Here is a 21,117-nt window from a genome sequence, read left to right as displayed (position 1 = left end):
AAACTTTGTGACATATTTCAATTCTATGGAGATCAGGCACGAATGAACACCCCATAATTTTATTATACCATATTTCTTCAAACTGAAACATAATTATCAAAGTATACTTACGCAGATAGATATGAAAAGTCTTTATTAAAGTTTGTGCCTATTTCCATTCTATGGAGGCCAGGCGCGAGTGTAGACTCCACAATTTTATTATACCATCCCTATTTAAGTTAAAACATACTTATCAAAGTATTATTATGTGCATCTATATAAAAACACTTGTAAACGATTTTTCTTTAATTTTTTATTTCCATACTTTGTGGATCATGTGCGTACACAGACCCCACAATTTTAATGAATCATCATTATGCCAGATCAAACATACTCATTCCTATGTCTCGATACATCTTCTATCATTATATGTAATCAGTTTTCTATAATAGTCAACCATGTAGGAGCCTATATACTAGGATGGGTTCCCAGCGTTGCCCGGGTGTTTGGAGGTGTATGTTGAGCAAAAAACAAAACAAAAAAAACGATCAATTTTTTAAAATTTGACCTCTATTATGATCCCTTAAAATTTATTGTCTTGGGCTCTAATTGAGTAATTAAGTTAGATCCATGCCCAAGGAACCTATATCTAAAATTTCAAGTATTTAGACCGAAAATTGTCGGAGGAGTTTGATAGAGTTCTCAAAGGTCAAATCGTTGAACTTTGACCCATTAACAGCCAAATGTCTGGCCGAAAACCGATCACCTACATTTTCCCAAATCTCAGTACCCTGTATATCAACTTTCGAGTCTGTAGACTGAAAATTAAGTTATTGCGAAGGAAAATGTATACAGACACACAGGCATACAGACACACAGGCACGTTCACTTTTATAGATATGCTAGTATGGGTGCCCGGCGTTGCCCGGGTATTTGGAGGTGTATGTTGAGCAAAAAAAAAAAAAAAGCGGTCAATTTTTAAAAAATATTTGACCCCTTTTATGACCCCTTAAAATTTATTGTTTTGGGCTCAAATTAAGTTATTAAGTTAGATCCATGTCCAATGAACCTATATCTAAAATTTCAAGTGCTTAGACCGAAAATTGTCGGAGGAGTTTGATAGAGTTCTCAAAGGTCAAATCGTTGAACTTTGACCCCTTAACAGCCAAATGTCTGGCCGAAAACCGATCACCTACATTTTCCCAAATCTCAGTAACCTGTATATCAAATTTCGAGTCTGTAGACTGAAAATTAACAGTTATTTCAAAGGAAAATGTACACACACACACACACACACACACACACACACACACACACACACACACACACACACAGACATACAGACACACAGACATACAGACACGTTCACTTTTATAGATATATAGATAGATACAAATATATATATGAGACAATGTACCAAATCATGTATTAAAGCTTAGTAAATCCTGGTTGAAAGAAAAGAGATTTGTTGAAGATTATATTATAGACTGACCTTCAAATAACTGATTTGAATCCACTTGAGAGCCTATGGGATGCAGTTAATGTTGGTGCAAACAACTTTTCTTTTTTTTTTTTTTTACACAGTGATCACCACTTATCAAGGTCCGGAAGCCACTCAGGGATAAGGGTTATTGCAAGTACATTACGTTAGTGTGGAGATTTGATGAAGTGTTTACTTAAGGGGGCGGTTCATTAGGAATTTGTTAACGTTGGACTTGAACACACCCAAGTTGTAGTCCGGTGGGAAGCAGGCAGACGGAACAGAGTTCCACAGGCGTACAGTTCTAAGAAAGAAGCTTTGTTCATGGAATCCGCGTTTTGATTTAGGCACAAATAAAGAGTGGGGGAAATTTTTCACAGTGGATTCAGCTAGACGGGTGTTTTTCGTGAAAGATTGGCGAGGGGGGACAAGAGATTGGAGTTCAGACGAGCACCTGCCATGGAAATAACGATAAAACAAGGATAGGCTCGCAACGTCTCTTCTGCGGGAGAGAGGTTGCAGGATAGAGAAAAGGGCATCCCCCACTAAGCCACGAAGTCTATTTTGTACTCTGTCAAGGCAGGATAGGCTGTTTTTAGCAGCTTCTGCCCAGATATGGCAACAGTATTCCATCCTTGGACGTACTTGGCTTTTATATAGATAGAGAATTGCATCAGTAGTGAGATATCTTCTGGAGCGGTAGAAGGATCCCACCATCTTTCCAGCGACCTTGGCAACAGACTTGATGTACGTGTTCCATTTCAGATCAGGAGTAAAGGTCAAACCCAGAAGCTTGTCAAAACACAGGGCCTCACCCAGACGAGAGCCATCCATCACAATTGATGCCAGGTTGGGGATCAGAGCGTTGAGGATGTAAGGATAGAAGTTTGGTTTTGGATGCATTAAAGGTAACCAGCCACATCTTCCCCCACTGAACCATGCGCTCGAGATCAGAGGAGAGAGAATCAGAGAGAACTTTGTCATTTACAGCCTTTGATGTGTTGGCGTAGATTATCATGTCATCAGCATAGATGTCAACGAATGATTTAAGTATGTGTTTAGGGAGGTCATTGATGTAGATCAGGAAGAGAGTTGGGCCCAGGATTGACCCCTGAGGGACTCCAGCATTTATATTGCAGGCCTCCGATTTTTGTCCATCTACCACTACTCTTATGAGCCTATCGGAGAGAAATGATTTAATGATTGAGAAAACATTTTCAGTTATACCGTAGCTGGAAATCTTGTGAAGTAGACCCTTATGCCATACCTTGTTGAAGGCCTTTGATATGTCAAGAGCAATTGCCCTAGAAAGTTACCAAAAATGCAAATCTAACATCAGGCTGCTAAGAGTTATTAAAAAGAAATAAGCATTTGTGTAATAAATTTTAGGAGGTGCTTGGGCTTATAATTTTTAAAAATATGCCTTTTATTTTTAAAATAAAATGTTTTTTTTAATGTTTTTTCTTTAAAAACTTAATAAATTTGTTTGAAAATATTTTCATATTATGTTTTTATATTAATTTTACAAGTTATAATAATATAAATGTATCGAAATAAATAATTGCAAATAAACTATTGACAGTCAAATTAGTCTGTTTTGTTAACTTATTTAAATTTTTTAAAAACAAGTTTTCTATATCACTATATTAGCAGGGAAACCCGACGTTGCCAGGGATTGAATAATGATCAACGAATGTTTCACACTCCCATATTTTTATTGTCGTTGAAATCGGTGAAATCCCTTATTTTTCAATCAAATCGATTGATTGCCTGATCTAGTTAGGCATCATCGTGGTACACCAGGAGGAAGCTTCACATGCCTCTTGCAGTGACTTAGTCTACAATACATTGTAGTTTACATCGCGCTATGGAGAACCTACTATTGATTTTATAAAATTATTTTTTATAATGACTTGAATTAAAGTTTAAAATGAAAAAGCCAAGTATCGTGGTTCAGTTGTGCTTTAAACAGAAGCATTCATTTCAAACGCGCCTCTGTCATATCAAAGAGCCCACTGTTGATTTTATATGCCATTCTGCTTGTGCGATAATAAAATTTCTTAAATGCACTCATGATGTTAGGCTGTATAAAGCATTAACTGTAGTCGAATTCGCCTGTTCCTTCTTTCATCGCTCGTTTCGATTATCGATTACGGATATTTATCGAAGACATTTCAATATAAAACCTATCTAAGAACACTACCAGGGACATAAAGTACATTTGTGTGAAATTCAAAAAAACAAGAAAAACATGAACTTACACACACACACACACACACACACACACACACACACACACACACACACACACACACACACACAAAGTTGCTTTCATATAATATAGTAGAGATAGAGATATCTAAGATAATGATATTTTTAGTAAAATTTAAACAACGTCATAATTTTTAACATTAAAGACGCAACTCTATATTCCAATTCATTACTTGCATATAATCTCTAGACGCAGTTTATGCGTTGGACCTGACTGAAGCTGAAGCTGTGAACAAGATTGTATCCCCATGTACCCAATGCAATGCACCTCCCTGAGTAGTTCCCCACTCGTAGCCATGTCTCAGGCCTGTGAAAGCCCCCTCGAATGCACTTGGGCTGATAGCATCAAGGAACAGACAACTGACTTTTGTCATACGGGAGAACGTCAGCTCAAATGCTGTAGTGTTGCGTTGCAGCCGTTGCACTCCTTGTACCGAATAAGTATAGGGATTGCGGGAAACCATTCTAATGACTCTCTTTTTGCTAAAAGATTTGTATTTTTAAATTTTTTCTTTTCTTTTTATAATTCTTCCGCAATTATATTGTATTATTTTTAAGCCATTAATAACAAAAAATATAAGCTTTAAATTACAAAAACAAGGAAAATGCGACAATAATTGCAGAAGAATTGTAATAATAATAAAAAAAAAATACGAATCTTAGTAAAATAGAGTTACTTCCCTTAGAACAAGCAGTGAAAATTCTAAAGAACCGTACAAATCCTCGAAGTTGCGCTGATTTCAATCTCCCAAATCCTGTACTGGAAATAAATAAATAAACAAACATACAAGAATAAAAATGAATATCTTAGTCAAACGGAGTTATCACCCTTACATCAATGACTTCCTAGCGCCGAAACTTCTAGGACTACACAGAATTATTAACACAAAATTAACTTAAAAAATTAAGACAAACACTTCTAATAATCCTACAAGAGTTACCCCCCTTCGAACAATGCCAAGAAAGTTGCTATGGTTACAAGTACTGTGTGGCCTCTTGTTTATACTAGTTCGAGGTCATCTAAATGAATTATCGATTATTTTTGCCAACGTTTTATTCAACAAGGAAACCACTATGTTTTACGTCACCTACGAAATTGGAAAATCCGGGAAGAGAGGTCTGTTCAATAACAAGCATTCTTTTTAATTTGGGCTATATTGAAGATGTTAACTTCCATATGAGGCGGTCCTTTTGACAACTAGTTTTATCTGTTTTCATAGTGGTACAAACCAAAGTTGTCACCTGTCTTTCTTTCTCCATTCATTCGGTTTTCTTCTTCTTCTTCTTCTTCTTCTTCTTCTTCTTCTTCTTCTTCTTCTATCACGAGTTCTCACACCATGCGAGATTACATACTAATAATAGCAGGTGGTGGCATTCTTTGGAGTGACACCATGTCTCCCTAGATTTTCAGTACTCTCCAGTCTCCACTTCTTTCAATAACCATTGGAAATAACTTTGTGTTATCGCAATAATTGCTTACCACTGATTTCTTGCTACAAAGACTATTGGTCTTCACTGTGATTTAGGTAACAATGAGCCTCCCCAAGATTCCATGCTTCTCGGCACTATTCCTGTAGAGGTCTGATTAGTGCTCTCCCCCCATAGTCTTTACATCTTCTTTGATTCTTCACAGCTATTTTGTGACATATCAGCCGAGACCGGTGCCTTTTTCTTTCTTTTTTTTTTTTTTTAAATATTTATATTATTATTATTATTATTATTATTATTATTATTATAGAAATAGCTTCAGACAAAGCATGAAACCACTTGATGTAAAAGGCTAACAAGAATAAACGATGATTATCGAAAAGATAGAAGGTGCCTATTGACCTTAGTCTTGAAAAGACCAAGGCTGTAGGTAGGGGGAAGAGAGTTCAGAAGAGCCTATATTTCTTGAAAAGAACCTACTGGAATAGGAAACTGTATTACAATGAGGTGTCCATTCAGTGGATTGATGGAGATTACTAGACCAACAAGTCAAACGAGCTGGAAGAAAGGAAGAAGGGAATAGACCAGACAATTCTGAAGAACACATAGTAGGATTTATTGGAAAGACTGAAATTAGCAACATCATGTTTTTGAGAAAGACATTGCAGCGAAGGAGAAAGGGTGGAGCCAATCAAATTATAAATACGTTTCTTAACCTTATCAAGAATTCTTAAATGGGACAGAGATTCACCAGCCTAAATATGACTCCATACATGGTCTGATAATAGATATAGAGAATACCCTTAGGTGTGAAAAAGTGTTTAGAGTGATAAAGGTAACTGACTTCACGAAAAGCAGAAAGAGCAAGAAAAATTTGATGAGAAAGAAAGACCAAGAAGTTTCAGAATCGATTTCTTCTCACGAGCAGAATCGATTTCTTCTCACGAGCAGAACCATCTGTGAGAATCAGAGGAAGACTTACTTAACAAAATTGTACATTATCTATTATATAAATCTCACTTGTCTGTTTAAATGTATGTATGCATGTATGTATGTATGTATATATGTATGTATGTATGTCTGCCTAAAACTTTCGACAGAGGCGACGGATTTTCATGAGATTGGTATCGTTTTGAAGCTCGACCCTTCAGACGACAAATATTGAAAAATTGGCTAAAAACATAAATTCTTTCACCCTCAACTGGGCATTTTTCTACAAGGAGGGTCGTTTTTTTTTTTTGCATCACCATTTTTGCAAGCCATCGTATCGGTCGGAATGACTTTACTAATTTCAGCATTCCTAACTTCTGGTCGCGTCATGGAGTAGGGGTAAGACGTCAGGTTTTCTTTCACTTTCTCTTCCACCTTCACGTCACGGGTTCGAGCCTGCCTGCCTACTACTACTTTAAAAAATATTTTTTTTGTTGCTCAAAACACACTTCCAAACACCCGGGCAACGCCAGGCAACCAGGCTAGTAAGTACATAAGTGGGGAAAAATAGCATTATATTAACTTGAAATGATTTAAACAATTTATTGTTCTCAATTTTAACTTTAATATTACAAGTAAAAAAAATGAAAAAAAATTCATAAGATAAGTTGATGTAGTTTACATCAAGCATTGTTTGTAATATATATATATTACATGAAAGCACTTCCTTTAAACTCCTCGGCCTAACGTTTACAGGGAACATGAACTAGAATAGATACATTGAGAGCATTGCCAAGGCTGCTGCAAAGAAGGTGGGCTCTCTCTCTCTACCGTGCTAGAAAATTATGTCTGAAAGTATCCTGTACCTCTATAAGGCCACCATTCGCCCATGTATGGAGTACTGCTGTCACATTTGGGCTGGTGCATCTGCTGCTTGTCTCTCATTCTTGGACAGGGTTCAAAAGTGAGTCGTCAACCTGATATGTCCTGAACTGTCATCTAAGCTTCAGCCTCTGTCCCATCGACTAAATGTTGCATCCGTTTGCCTGTTCTACAAATGCTTTAATGGTGAATGCTCTGACGAACTACAAGCACTTGTACCTCCTCGATGTGACTACCCTCTACAAACGCGACAAGCAACTAAGTTCCACCCCTTTACAGTAGAGATCCCTAGGTGTAAGAAAGACTTTTACTCCAATAGTTTCTTCCTCAAAACTGCAAGTCTTTGGAACTTCCTTCTGGGATTCTGCTTTCCCAACTGTACTGACATGCAGAAGTTCAAATGTAATGTGAATACACATCTTGCTACTCATCTCCCTTCATAATACCCTTGCAACTTATGTCCCCGATAGTAGCCCCCTACTTCAAAGTGGCACGGTGCCTTGTTTGGGGTGAAAATTTATTAATATATATATATAAAGAACACATGCCATAATAGTATTTATAGAAAAAATTGAGTCTAACAACATCATATCTGTGAGATAGAGACTGCAGAGAAGAAGAAAGGGTGAAGGCTAATCAAATTACAGATATGTTTCTGCATCTTATCAAGAAGATTCAAATGGGACAGAGCATCACTAGACCAAATGTAACAACAGTACTCCATACAGCGTTTCGGCTAATGGTCTTCTTCATAGCTGTTAGAATTCAAAATGTCTAGTCATAAAATGTGCTTGAATATATTTTAATTCATGGAGATTTCGTATTTATTATTACAGAGCCAATTCTCTATTGATTATTATATTGTATTCAATATATAATAATGATATTAATAGTGAAAAAAGAAAAAAAAAATGATTTGGGTGCCATCAGCTAAAGTCGAAACCAAAATAATTAGTTCTCTGGCAGTATTTGATGCCATTTGACCTTCGGATACATGCATATCAAAACTTTACAAATTAATGCACTTAAACCTATAAATGTATTTTTGGGCATGTACGGTTTTAATTTTTCAATTTTTATCCCTCATCAATTATTTTTTCCAGCTAAAAACTAAATCAATTTATTCCACAGATCTGAATATCTCATATATTAAGTTTTAAATCTTTAGACAAAAAATCGACAGAGTAGTTTCGTAGAAATCGTTCCACACACACACAAACATACCCAGACCCCCGCTCCAAACACAGACAATTTTACTTTTAATTTATATATATATATATATATATATATATATATATATATATATATATATATATATATTCATTTGCTAATATCTTTTCTCTGATAAGAAGAACGCATGTGAAAGAAAAAAAAAATTTCCACAGTCTAGAAGGATTATTTCCCCACTGTCCGAGGACAAATAAAAATGACATGCAGTATCAGAACAGGGTAATCTCCAAAAATACCGTTAGGGCTTACAATATGGCCGCCAGAAGAGTCACGTGATCCGGTTGATCGAAAACATGAATCGCCGTATTACGGAACCGGAAAACGCAAATTTAAAGCAAACTTTGACAAACAAGCATAATAATTAAGTACAAAAACAGTTTTTCAATATCATAATGATAAATAATTCATTTAGAACGGTCATTTAATTTTTTGTTGAGAAACAATCACAGTTTGTTTGTTTTTTAAATGTTTACAAAATGTCTACGAACGTGCGTAGACATTTTGTAAACATTGTTTTTAAAAAATAAAGAATAATACTTCTATTATGTTTTAAACGACTGTAATAGTTTATTTTGGAAGTATATTTCATAAAGAAAATTGACAACCCACTTTAAAAACAGAAATTACGAGTTTTATATATTTTATTCGCAGTTTTTTGTTGGGGGTGTCAAAAATTCCGCCTAAAATTCTGATACACCTAGTCGACCACTTGTTTGTTCTGAATAAAATACTTTTCATAAACACTGTTTTAACTAAAAACAACCTAAGATTGTTTCTCAAAGTTTGCCTATTTTTATAACAACATTATATCAACAAAAAATTAAATACAAACAAATTGTGATTGTTTGTCAAAGTTTGCCTTCAAGGCTGCGTTTTCCATTTGCACGATTCATGTTTTGGATCAACCGGATCACGTGACTCTTCTGGCGGCCATGTTGTAAGCCCTAACGGTATTTTTGGAGATTACCCAGAACAGATACTACACTTTGCTCCTTATGCCAAAGACTGAGTCTGGTATTTATCTCAACCAGAAGATCTGACACTAGAGCCGGAAAGTGAAATTGAAAAGCTGGTGCCCCAAAGGAGAAGCACTTTGGCCTAAAAAAAAAAAATACCAGGGCAACCCTGTCTGTATTCATTGGTAGGGACGTTTCAGGTGATTAGCAATAAACTAAGAAAGAGAGAAGGCAAAACCTGGGAGGATGGACCTTCTAGAACCACATGGGACCAGCAACATACCGCAACCAACAGAGAAATGGCCATTTCAAAAATGGCATAAACTCTGTTGGTTTTGATGCTGAGTTTTACAAGATGAAATGCACAGACTTTTACATAAAACAGTATTTCAGAAACAAGTGTCCGTTTTAGTTTGTATGTTCCATCTGGAATTAAAAGAACTTTTATTTTAAATTTTTGAACGAGTTTAGAACTCTAACACTATTTTATCATTGGTATAATTTTCTTTGTTTATGATGCTACAGAACGCGAACGAAGGCATTTCCCTTGGGTGCACAACCAGATGAGCAACCATTCACAAGAGCCCGTCCCCAGGGGTCGTATCTACATCCCACATGGAAATAGTTTACCAGAGACCTTTCACCCACAGATGAGATATATCGTGCCCGAACACAGCAAGTAAGTTATTTCCTATTCTTCTTGTTATATATATCTACTATTTAACACACACACATACACACAATGCATCCTATATACAGTGATGATCATATTTATTGGCACGGTAAAATAAAAGTTAAATTTTGTCTAATAAATTCTAAAAAAGGGATTAAATTAAAGAAAATAACAAAGTATATTATGTATTTTTAACTGGCCTTTCCGATGCAGCAATCGGATTTTAGAAAAAATAAATAACAAAGGAACAACAAACATAATTGCAAAAAACCCTTGTTCAAAATTATTGGCACGGCTTTGTTTTTCTTTTAGTATCAGTATAATATCAATCAATTTCCGGTTTACGTGCTTTCTGAACTTTTTTATAGCCATATTATGCTTGTTTAACGCTAATTCAGTGAATAATTTTTTTCAGATAATTTTTAGATAGCGATTTATTTAAACTATTATAAGTGACTAAATTATAATTTTCAATCGCCATGGTTAAAACTAAGGAACACAGCGAAGACGTCAGGAAGCTTGTTGTAGCATGCCATACCAATGGGGAGGGCTATGATAAGATTTCAAAGAAGCTAAACCTTCCCAAATCCACTGTTAGAGCCATAATAAACAAGTTCAAATCGCAAGGCCACGTTATGAGTTTAGAGGGTAGAGGGAGAAAAAGGATTCTTTCCCCAAGAGATGAACGGAAAATTGTTCGACAAGTAAAACAAAACCCAAGGATCTCTGTTGGGGAGATTGTTGATGAACAGAGCACCTCTGGAGTGAATGTATCTCGACATACAGTTGGTAGAGTTTTGAAGAGAGCTGGTTTAAAAGCATGTCGTCCGAGAAAGACTCCCTTATTGAAGCCTATGCACCTGAAAGCAAGGCTAGCCTTTGCAAAACGTCATATTGATAAAGATGTTGCATTCTGGAAACGTGTTCTATGGACTGACGAAACGAAAATAGAGTTATTTGGCCATAATAAAGTGTCTTATATTTACAGAAAATCTGGCGAAGCTTTCCTGCCTAAGAACACCATACCCACAGTGAAGCACGGTGGAGGCAGTTTGATGTTTTGGGGATCCTTTGCTGCCTCTGGACCAGGGCGACTTGTTAAGGTCACAGGTAGCATAAAAAAGGAAGATTATGTTAAAATATTGGATGAAAACCTGAAAGACTCTGCTAAAGAGCTCTCACTTGGTCGTCGTTGGTGGTTCATGCAAGATAATGACCCAAAGCATTCGGCTAAACTGACTAAGAAATGGCTTGAGGATAATCATATTAATGTTTTGGAGTGGCCATCACAAAGCCCAGACCTTAATCCAATTGAAAATTTATGGAGAACATTAAAATTGAGGGTAATGCAAAGGAAGCCTAAGAATCTTATTCAATTGGAGGATTATTGTCAGGAAGAGTGGGCTAAAATTACTACTGAAGAGTGCAACAACTTGGTTGTAAACTATGAAAAGCGACTGAGGAAGGTAATCAAGGCCAAAGGCTATACAATTGATTATTAAATAAATCGTGCCAATAATTTTGAACAAGGGGTTTTTGCAATTATGTTTGTTGTTCCTTTGTTATTTATTTTTTCTAAAATCCGATTGCTGCATCGGAAAGGCCAGTTAAAAATACATAATATACTTTGTTATTTTCTTTAATTTAATCCCTTTTTTAGAATTTATTAGACAAAATTTAACTTTTATTTTACCGTGCCAATAAATATGATCATCACTGTATATATATATATATATATATATATATATATATATATATATATATATATATATATATATATAATAAAAATCTTGAAGTTGAAAAAAGTTTTTTTCAAATTTTCAAAAATACTTTTAAACCTTTAAGGAAGGTATACAAAGATTTAATTATTTGCCAAGGAGTACAAATAAAACAAGAAAAAACCTTATTCCATGGAGTTTTGAAGAATGCATTGTGTGTGTGTGCCTATATATATATATATATATATATATATATATATATATATATATATATATACTAGCAGGAAGACCCGATGCTGTTCGGGATTGAATGATGATCAATACATTTTTCACACTTCCATATTTTTTCTAATATCGAAATCCACAAAAGCACCCTTTTTCAATCAAATCGATTGATTGCTTGCACCAGGAGTAAGCTTCCCATGCCTTGTTGCAGTGATTTAGTTCACAATACATTTACTGTAGCGAACCTGATGTTGAATTTATATATATATATATATATATATATATATATATATATATATATATATATATATATATATATATAATTATTTTTTACTATAATAATTAAATACCTACAGACACTAATGTTTTATCCTTTTGGGAATCTTCAGTGCAGGGTGTCACGATTAACACCAGTCGACAGATTCGAACTCGGCAACACAAGACATCTCTGGCTCGATTAGCAAAGACCGTATCCATTCGGCTACCATTAACTGCGTGAAATAACGTTGAATTTAAATATTATAATTTTTAAATGTTCTTTACGTCAGTCAGACAGTGATCTAATCGTTATACGATGATCTATGTATAAGAGCTAAATTGACCGACTTTAATTCAATAGAAAGTGCTCAACGATAAGAAACGAATTTCTTAAAGGGGCTGTGATAATTATTTTTTTACTATAATTAAATGATATATATATATATATATATATATATATATATATATATATATATATATATAATAGCTTGAAAATAAAGTTTAAAATACAAAAGTCGCGTATCATGCTTCAATTGTGCTCTAAACAGAAACATTCATTTTGAATGTGCCCCTGTCATATCAAAGAACTTACTGTTGATTTTATATGCCTAGCCTTACTGCTTGTGTGGTGATAATTGTTTGAATTTAAGTTTAAAATTAAGAAGTCAAGTACCATCTTGGAATTGTCCTTTAAGCAGAAACATTCATTTCGAATGCGCCCCTGTCATATAAAGAACCTTCTGTTGATTTTATATGTCAGACCTTTTGACTTATGTGGTAATAAAACTTCACAGATGCACTTGTGATGTTAGGGTGTGCAAGATGTTAACTTTGGTCCACATCGCCTATTCCTGCTTTCATCGGATTATTTCGATTATCTATACTTACCAAAGACATTCTGGTACAAAACCGATCTGAGAACACTGCCAAGTACATAAAGTACCTTTGTGTGAAATTTCATAAAAAATGGCCCAGCTGTTTTCGAGTCAATAAGGGTCGAACTCACACACGTACAGACACACACAGAGACACAGTTCCTTTTATATAATAGTAAAGAATAAAGATATGTATCTGTGTGTAAGGTTGTTCCCTACGAGCTGGCTGGGCCAATTTTTTCAAAATTTCATGCAAATGTAATTTATATGTCTGGGAATGTTTGGTATTGGAATGCCTTTGGTAATTTTTGAAAATCATTAATCAAAAAACTGATTAATGAATGAACAGTCCAACTTTGACCAAAGTTAACACCCTTATACAGCCTAACATCACAGGTGCATTTGATAAGTTTTATCACTGCACAATCAAAAGGGCCCGGTGTATAAAATCAACAATATGATTTTGATAAGGTAGGAACGGGTTCGAAATGAAATTTCTGTTTAGAGTACAATTGAACTAGGATACTTAACTTTTATGTTTGAAACTTTCATTCTAGCCATTATATAAAAATAATATTATAAAATCAACAGTAGGTTCTCTACAGTGCAATGTAGACTACAATGTATTGTGGATTAAGTCACTCTGGGGAGGCATATGGAGCTTCCTTCTGTTGTACAGTGGTGGGTCCCTAACAAGAGCAGGCAATGAATCGATGATTGAAAAATGGGCAATCTCACTGATTTTGATAATGATGAAAGTATTGCAAGTATAGAACATTTGTTGTTCCCCATTTAATCCCAGGCAACGTCAGGTCTCCCTGCTAATATATATATGTGTGTGTGTGTGTGTGTGTGTGTGTGTGTCTGTGTGTGTGTGTGTATACTGACATAATCATGTTGACATTATGCACAGCATAATCACGTTGACACACCGGTTCTCATCAGATCATCGAAGTTAAGCAATGGTGAGCCTGGCTAGTACCAGGTGGGTGACCATTTGGGAATTTTAGGTGCTGTATGTGCTCTCCGCTTATCTCGGCATTGTTTTCAGTCGGCCTGAACCTCCACTTGCCACTGGTATTCAACAACGCTGACTCAAGAGAGGTGTGGTTGGAGACTGCGCAACTCTTGCCACAAAAATTCCTGGCGCAGGCACCCTTACAGTGGCTATCCATAGTCTGTCAAGACTGAAAGAAGCTACCATACCGACATAATTAAACACACACACACACACGTGTGTGTGTGTGTTCCATTTTCCTTTAAAATGTTTCTCCATCACTGAAATATTCTAATAGAATCTGTTGCCATCTTCATCACTCACATCACTAATAATCTCAGCAAAATTCTCGAAAGTGACAATTTTGAAACCCCCCCCCCCCAAAAAGAAAACTGTACCTAATTCGATTGAAAGAAAGCCATAAATGGATTTTCCATGCCATTGTGCATATAAAAATAACCACAGATATCCTGTACTTTTTTGAGCCTTGCACCATGTAATTAATATAAATTTTAAATCCAAGGGAAACAACTCAGTTGAAAATAGTCTCTCGTGTTCGTTAAAATTAGTTGCTTAAGGTTCAGATTAATCAATTTTAAAGACGTCGGGGATAACCTGAATATTATTAATTTATTAGTTGAGTTATTGCTTTATTTCATCTTTTTATTTATTTATTTATTTTATTATTCATTTGTTTTATGATGCAAAAACTCTTGTTAGTTTTGTATATTAGTTACATATTTCTGCCATGTTACAGTTATTATGTTGAAATTAAATTATATAGTTACTTATGGCAAACCCCCGTAGTGATAAACGATTATAATAAAGCCACACCCATTTCTTTCATGGAAGAAACCGGTTCAAATATTTTTTTTTTATGATCAAAGTTCTGTGATATTCAGATGTAATAAATATTAAAAATATCTCTTTCGATTTACAGGATTGGTCCAGACTGGACGTCCAAGATTAGGAGTATACCTTGTCTCCGAAAATCTCCAACATTGCTCCGCCAACCTTCCACAGAAATATGGGATACGAACCATTGTTCTATAAGACCGTTTCCGCGTAGGTATAACGAGATATAAAACGTTTTAAATGTCTGATGTGACGACGTACCAACTCGTTTTCACAAAAAATGTTGGTATATTCTAAAACACTATAAATAGCATGTTTTGATTGAACTTTTGTAGAGAAAGGCTCAGATAGAAAAAGAAAGTGATTTTATTTCTCATCTACATCTTACTAGCTGTACGTACTCAGCATCCCTAGATAGGGTATTTACTTACAATTTGATTGATGTTTTTCTTCTTTGAAACTGTTGTTATATATACCTCCCCTCTTAGGGTAGTTCTAATGTGTCACATGTCACAATCAATTAAAATACATGAACAGTTATACCTGAGTGGCCATTCGTTCTGACACGCATCCTTTAATGTGATCCTTACAAAAATATGAGGGTCGTTCCAAAAGTAATGCCTCCTATTTTTTAACTCAAAAAGTTGAAGAGCTTCAAAGATAGGATTTGTACCATTAAAATGAGCAACTCAGCCATGACTGGATAGAGGTCCTAAGTAATTCGCAATTATATTTTTCGGTCGCCCACACCAAAAATTACTTAGGACCTTTAGCCAGTCATGGCTGACAGAACAAGAGCATTCTACCCCAGTGAAGTAAATAAAGGATTGAGTTCAACAGAAACATTCCATAGTTCAACAAGATACATCTGAAGAAGTTCGGAGGTTACATCGACTGAAACATTATGAAAATGACACTCAAGATGAGAACAGCAGTCTTATGAATCCAAGTAATACAAATAACTAATCCTCATCTAAAAAATTCAGAAATATATTAAAACTACACATTTGCAGGTGATGATTTTAATATTGCTTATGTGTATGTATAAAAGAGTCGAGGGACACATGTATTCAGAAGAACATTAAAATTTGAAGAGCATAAACGAAAAAGAAAACAAAGTTTTATTTGAGTAACCTACACCATTAGGTATAGGTTGCTAAATGTTTAGGCAGTGAAGAAAAGAAATTGAAGCAATAAAATTTGGCTATCGTTTTTTCTTCAAGATGTATGTCTTCCAGCAAAGAATTGTCTTACTCGGCTGTCCAGTGGACAGATAAGTGTTAGGACGTCTTTCTTCATTGATGTTGGAAAACTTCCTGTTTATTTATTTATTTTTTAATTTTCTTCCTTTGAAGATTGTAGCGCTGGGTATGGGCCAGCCAAACCAGTTGCCAACATTGCCCTGCTTTTTATTGAAACCAACCGAGAGCTCTTTTTAGTCTCCTTGTTGTTTCCTTAAGTGCAATTGTCTGGATCACTTTTGCACTTGGTTCACCAGGAACATTAGTTAGGTAGGTTATCTGTAATTCCTTATGAATCTTGAAGTAGTTCCTCAATATTTTGGTCGAAATTAGTAACGTGGAGTGTTACCAGTTTTGTAAAAGAATGGGGGTCGATGTCACCAATCTTAAGAGTATTATCATTAGGTGTCAACGACAGCCATGAACATAAAAATAATTCACAACACTCAACCAAATAGCAATCAACTCTAACTACCTTGTTCACATGTATGAGAAAAAAAAGAAGATTTTTATTTAATTATAGAGGTGGAGTATAGACTGTCTTTTTGGTTGCCCAGACCATTATCAAGTTAGTAAGGATAGTGTCATTAAAGTTCATATTTTTTTTTATTAAATGTCCAGAAATTTTTAGTAAATATTTACTGAAGACAGCTCGAAATAAATCCTGTGTCAGGGTAAAAGAGAAAAATTTGGAAGAAAATTGTTCATGTTTACTTGGTAAGGCAGAAATTTTTAGTAAATCCCAGTGCATGTGAAACCCACGGTGAAAACTTTTAACATCTTTCGATGAAGTTAGCAACACGACAAGGGCGACTCTCCATGAAAGAAAAGAGATATTAATCTTTATGACTACTACACATATTAGTTTCCAATGTGCTATAGATAAATTGTTTGTGGGATGCATGTGTGATACAGACCACCTATTGGTGGCCCGTGCGATAATGCATAACTGCATAATACTTTGGTTTCTGTTATTCTTATACTTAATTTTTCTTTCATGTATTTGTTCTGCAGACACTAATAGACAGACCAGAAAAGAATGGTCGATGCATCCAGAATCAGACAAAGGAATTAAGACACGTTTTACTGGAGTCCGCGAATCCACACAGTCTCGGATCTTTAATGAAGACCAATTGGAACCGATGAAGGAGAACAATCCTGTTTTAAGTCGGAAGCGTCCAGGTTAGTCACGCACGCACGCACACACACACACACACACACACACACACACACACACACACACACACACACACACACACACCTATCTATCTATGCATTGTTATACATTTGTAAAAATGTATAACAAATTATTTTTATTGATTTTCAAACCGAGAGAAAATATATTTGCCCTATCTTTTATTTTATTTTATTATTTTGCGCTCAAAAAGCCCGATTCATTATGTAAACAAAACAGGAGGAAAAAGAAGAGGAAACCTATGAACAGGAGGAGAAGAGAAAGAAGAGAAGGAGATCCTATGAATGAAGGGCAGAAGAGAAAAGAGAAAAGAAAGCTTATAGACGAGAGAGAGGGGAGAGAAAAGAGAGAGAGAGAGAGAGAGAGAGTCTATAAACTGGAGAGAGGGATAGAGAGAGATAAACCGTATATAGAGTGAGATAGACCATATATATAGAGAGAGGACTGACAAGGGTTGTCAACATTGGATGGTGGGAGATACAAACCATCGGGCCATTAAGCAAGACAAGAATAAACCCAACGACGATATAGCTGGGCGAAAAATCGAATGAATGACAAAATACTAACGACAGACCAGTGACTTCATATGAGCTTCAGAAACGAGGATTCAGAGCAAACAATGCGTGCATAACAATTGTAAACAACGAAGGAAGGCAATTGAATGTAAACAAACCAAAGGAAAGAAATATAAAAACAAAAGAAAGGATACATTTTAAAAGGAAATCCATGAGTTATCTATCCAAAACTTTTCATCACTTTCTTGCATCTCATATAACTTATGATCCATTTCAAACAGAGCAGACAAACTTTTTTTTTGATATGAATATGGACTGTTACATGTTGATTATACATATTTTTCTCTTGGTAAAATTTGAATGACATTAGACTATTTCACTTAGTTATATATTTTTTTCTTTTCTTTTCTTGAATTTTATTTATTTTTATATAAATAAAAGTTTGTTAATTTTTCATCAATATTTGTCCTCGTTATTCTTATGTGATTTCATTGTCCAGTGTATTTCATTTTATTGTTGTCTTCGAGACGGATTTCCCTTTCCCATACCAAAGCATTGCTAAGAAACCTTTGAAATTTCTTTTTTTTTTATACCATGTTATGTCACTCATCTCTACTGTTCCCAGTAGGGCTGTGTTATGATGTAACACTATATATATATATATATATATATATATATATAAAGCAAAGTTGTTTTTATGTATGCATGCATGTACAAGAAGCTCCCCGGCTCTAATCTAGGTTCTAATAATGGCCACATTTAGTTGATTGATTGATGACATTGATTTTGAAAAGAATGAAAAAAAAAAAGGAAGAAAAGGAAGACCACTTCTTGCATCATGTTAGTCTGCAGGTCAACTTATTCCTAGTTGTATTTCTTTTGTTTGTTGTTGAATCTAAACTTTTTGAAGGGAGATAAGGACTTGACTGACATACAAAGCTAGAAGATTGGTACAGATATTCTTTCAGACAATTACACTCTGTCGATGGAAACAATTGTATGCAGACATGACAAGCCAGGAATGTGTAGTTACTGATCTGAACACAGTCAACATTGGAAATATTTTAATATTTCTTTCATGAATTAAAGAGTGGTACTCGTCTCACAAGACATTGCAGTCATCATATATGCATATATGTATGTTCATCGTGGCATTGCAATCGTGTTCTTAGTATCGCCCACACTGAGTATTGAACCTTCAACCTCCAGAAGTGAATTTTATTCATTACGCCACAGGAACCTTTTTACAAAAACTCATTCAAAATTAAAACTGATTAAAAATAACATTAAACACAAATGTTCTGACATGTTTTAGCATTCCTTTTCCTTGTTAATCTATATATATAAAAGGCAAAATGTGTGTGTGTATGTATGTATGTATGTTCGCTTTTTGTGTATGTCTGCAAAAGGCTTTTTTCGTCGGCCTTCTCGGGATGGGGGGTCGCTCATTCTTAAAACTTTTATATCACGTCTAAATGATAATATATACGACTTAACAATGGGGGTCGCCTTTCTATTTAATTTGCTCGACTTTTACCGTCTTCGAAAAGCGAAAAGCGGGGGAAACAGTAACTGGCTGAGGTAGTTAGGTGTCTGGCTTTTTTTTCCTTTCGTTTCCACTTTCCAAGGCTTCGGGGCTTAATCCTACCTTCCTTCAACGTTTTTTTTAACACACGCACCTCCAAACACCTGGACAACGCCGGGTACCCCCCCCCCCACCGTCACCTAGTATTTTATATTATCAACGGACCGACAGACATAATTTTCAGTACCAGTAAAAGAAAAATTAATAAACATATAAAATAAATTAAGCTTATTATTTTTAGTCAAATCAACATCATTTTTTTTTCAGAATTCTTTGGGTTTTTTTATTATTTATTTTAAGCAATCAAACTATTTTAGATTTATGCAGAGAGGTAAAACGAATTGTAAAGTGTGTATGTACAAGGTGGAACGATAAAATCGTCACCCTAGAAAAGATGACATGATTTCATTTCCATTTGATGAAAACCGGTTTTCTTTTTTTGTTGTGAATCATCTACTTGTTAGCCAGTTGTGTACAAATCCCAAGAGTGATTGGAGCCTTCTATCATACCTGAAAGTGACACAATATTCAATGAGTTAGATCGGAGAGGTGCCACTGTACAATTCATGCTCTCTACCAATCCAAGTTATGATAACAGGACAATTGTCAAAATGCATGACTGGATTGCCACGAATAACAGAGACATGCCCAGGGTGAAGAAAACAGTTTCCTGTCACAGTTATGGCCTTTTGTGTGGTTTCAAGTGAGGGCCACATCATGCCACCTCACATCTTCGAATTCAGCTTGAAAGTCAACAGCAAATTGTATCTGGATGTGCTAAAGAGTGTGATGAGCCCCTGGTGCAATCAGGTGGTCGCTGCAGACCCTGGGTGTGGCAGCAAGACTCGGTGCCAGCTCATAAGTCTAGACACAAGTCCATAGAGGCTTGGCTTCAGAAGGAGTGCTATAACTTTGTGCCCTTATCTCACTGCCCTCCCTTCTCCTCAGACCTGAACCCACTGAACTACTTCATTTGGTCATATGTGAAGAACATCACCAACATGACCTCCCATAATACCAAAGCCAGTCTGATTGCTGAGTATTCACTGAGCTCTCACTGGCACTTGTAGAAAAGGCATGCTCTCAGTTCCGAACCCATATCGAGGTAGTGATTGAGTGAATAGATGTTAGCTCTACTACATACTCAAGTTATCTGAATTGATTTTTTCAATAAAAGTTTTAAAATAAAGCTGTAATGTTTTCTTTAGGATAATAACGTTATCATTCCACCCTGTATACGTCGATTTCATAAACAGTTTAAATTAAAAAGAAAAAAAAAATTGTTCAATCGGTGGCCTTAAAGTTTAATTATTTTATGCAATCCTTCAGCACTTGAATCTCATACTAGGCTACTGTTGTTTGCTATAACGTTTCAATTATTTCCTAGCCGGTACTGATCATCATCATAAACTTGAATGATATACTTTATTTATAATCATTTTTACTCTAATGATTAATAAGTATTTTTAAATCTATTTTATTGCTACTTAAAATAAAATAAAAACATGCATGTTTTTTATTTGAACTCATTTTACAGAATAGAAAGATTTGAGAAATCCACCATTCCTCCATGCATGGAGTATTGTTCTCACAGCTGGGGTAGTAAGTCCTTCCTCCTTGAACAGAGTACAAAAAAGCTTTAGCTCTAAAATTGTGCTGCTTTTACAAGTATGAGGTGCCTTCAATAAGTTTTCAGACTTTTTATTGTACAGAAATTTAAAATTATCGTAGACTCTTGAAAATTCATTATGTTATTGCTATACATCTTATAAGATGACCAACCATTTTTTATGATTTCAGGTTCAAATGAACAGCTACAGCAGG

The 21,117-nt window shown here is 35.2% G+C and overlaps 1 protein-coding gene and 1 pseudogene across 1 annotated transcript in view; both read left to right on the top strand.

The window, feature by feature from the left end:
- Window positions 1-4,429: 4,429 nt before the first annotated feature.
- LOC145286260 (uncharacterized) overlaps window positions 4,430-21,117 on the top strand; it is a 42,186-nt gene continuing 25,498 nt past the window's right edge. The window contains exons 1-4 of the mRNA XM_080135081.1: window positions 4,430-4,847; window positions 9,682-9,835; window positions 14,843-14,967; window positions 17,013-17,180. Of these exons, the coding sequence (XP_079991207.1) occupies window positions 4,685-4,847; window positions 9,682-9,835; window positions 14,843-14,967; window positions 17,013-17,180 (610 nt within the window). The 5' untranslated portion in view covers window positions 4,430-4,684. The remainder of the gene's footprint in view (window positions 4,848-9,681; window positions 9,836-14,842; window positions 14,968-17,012; window positions 17,181-21,117) is intronic.
- Window positions 13,811-13,927, top strand: LOC145286580 (5S ribosomal RNA; annotated as a pseudogene).

The sequence above is a fragment of the Euprymna scolopes genome, chromosome 10 (assembly GCF_053919585.1).
Source record: "Euprymna scolopes isolate OS-2025 chromosome 10, ASM5391958v1, whole genome shotgun sequence".
Classification (NCBI taxonomy): Eukaryota; Metazoa; Mollusca; class Cephalopoda; order Sepiida; family Sepiolidae; genus Euprymna; species Euprymna scolopes.
This window is presented reverse-complemented; position numbering and strand designations above follow the sequence as displayed.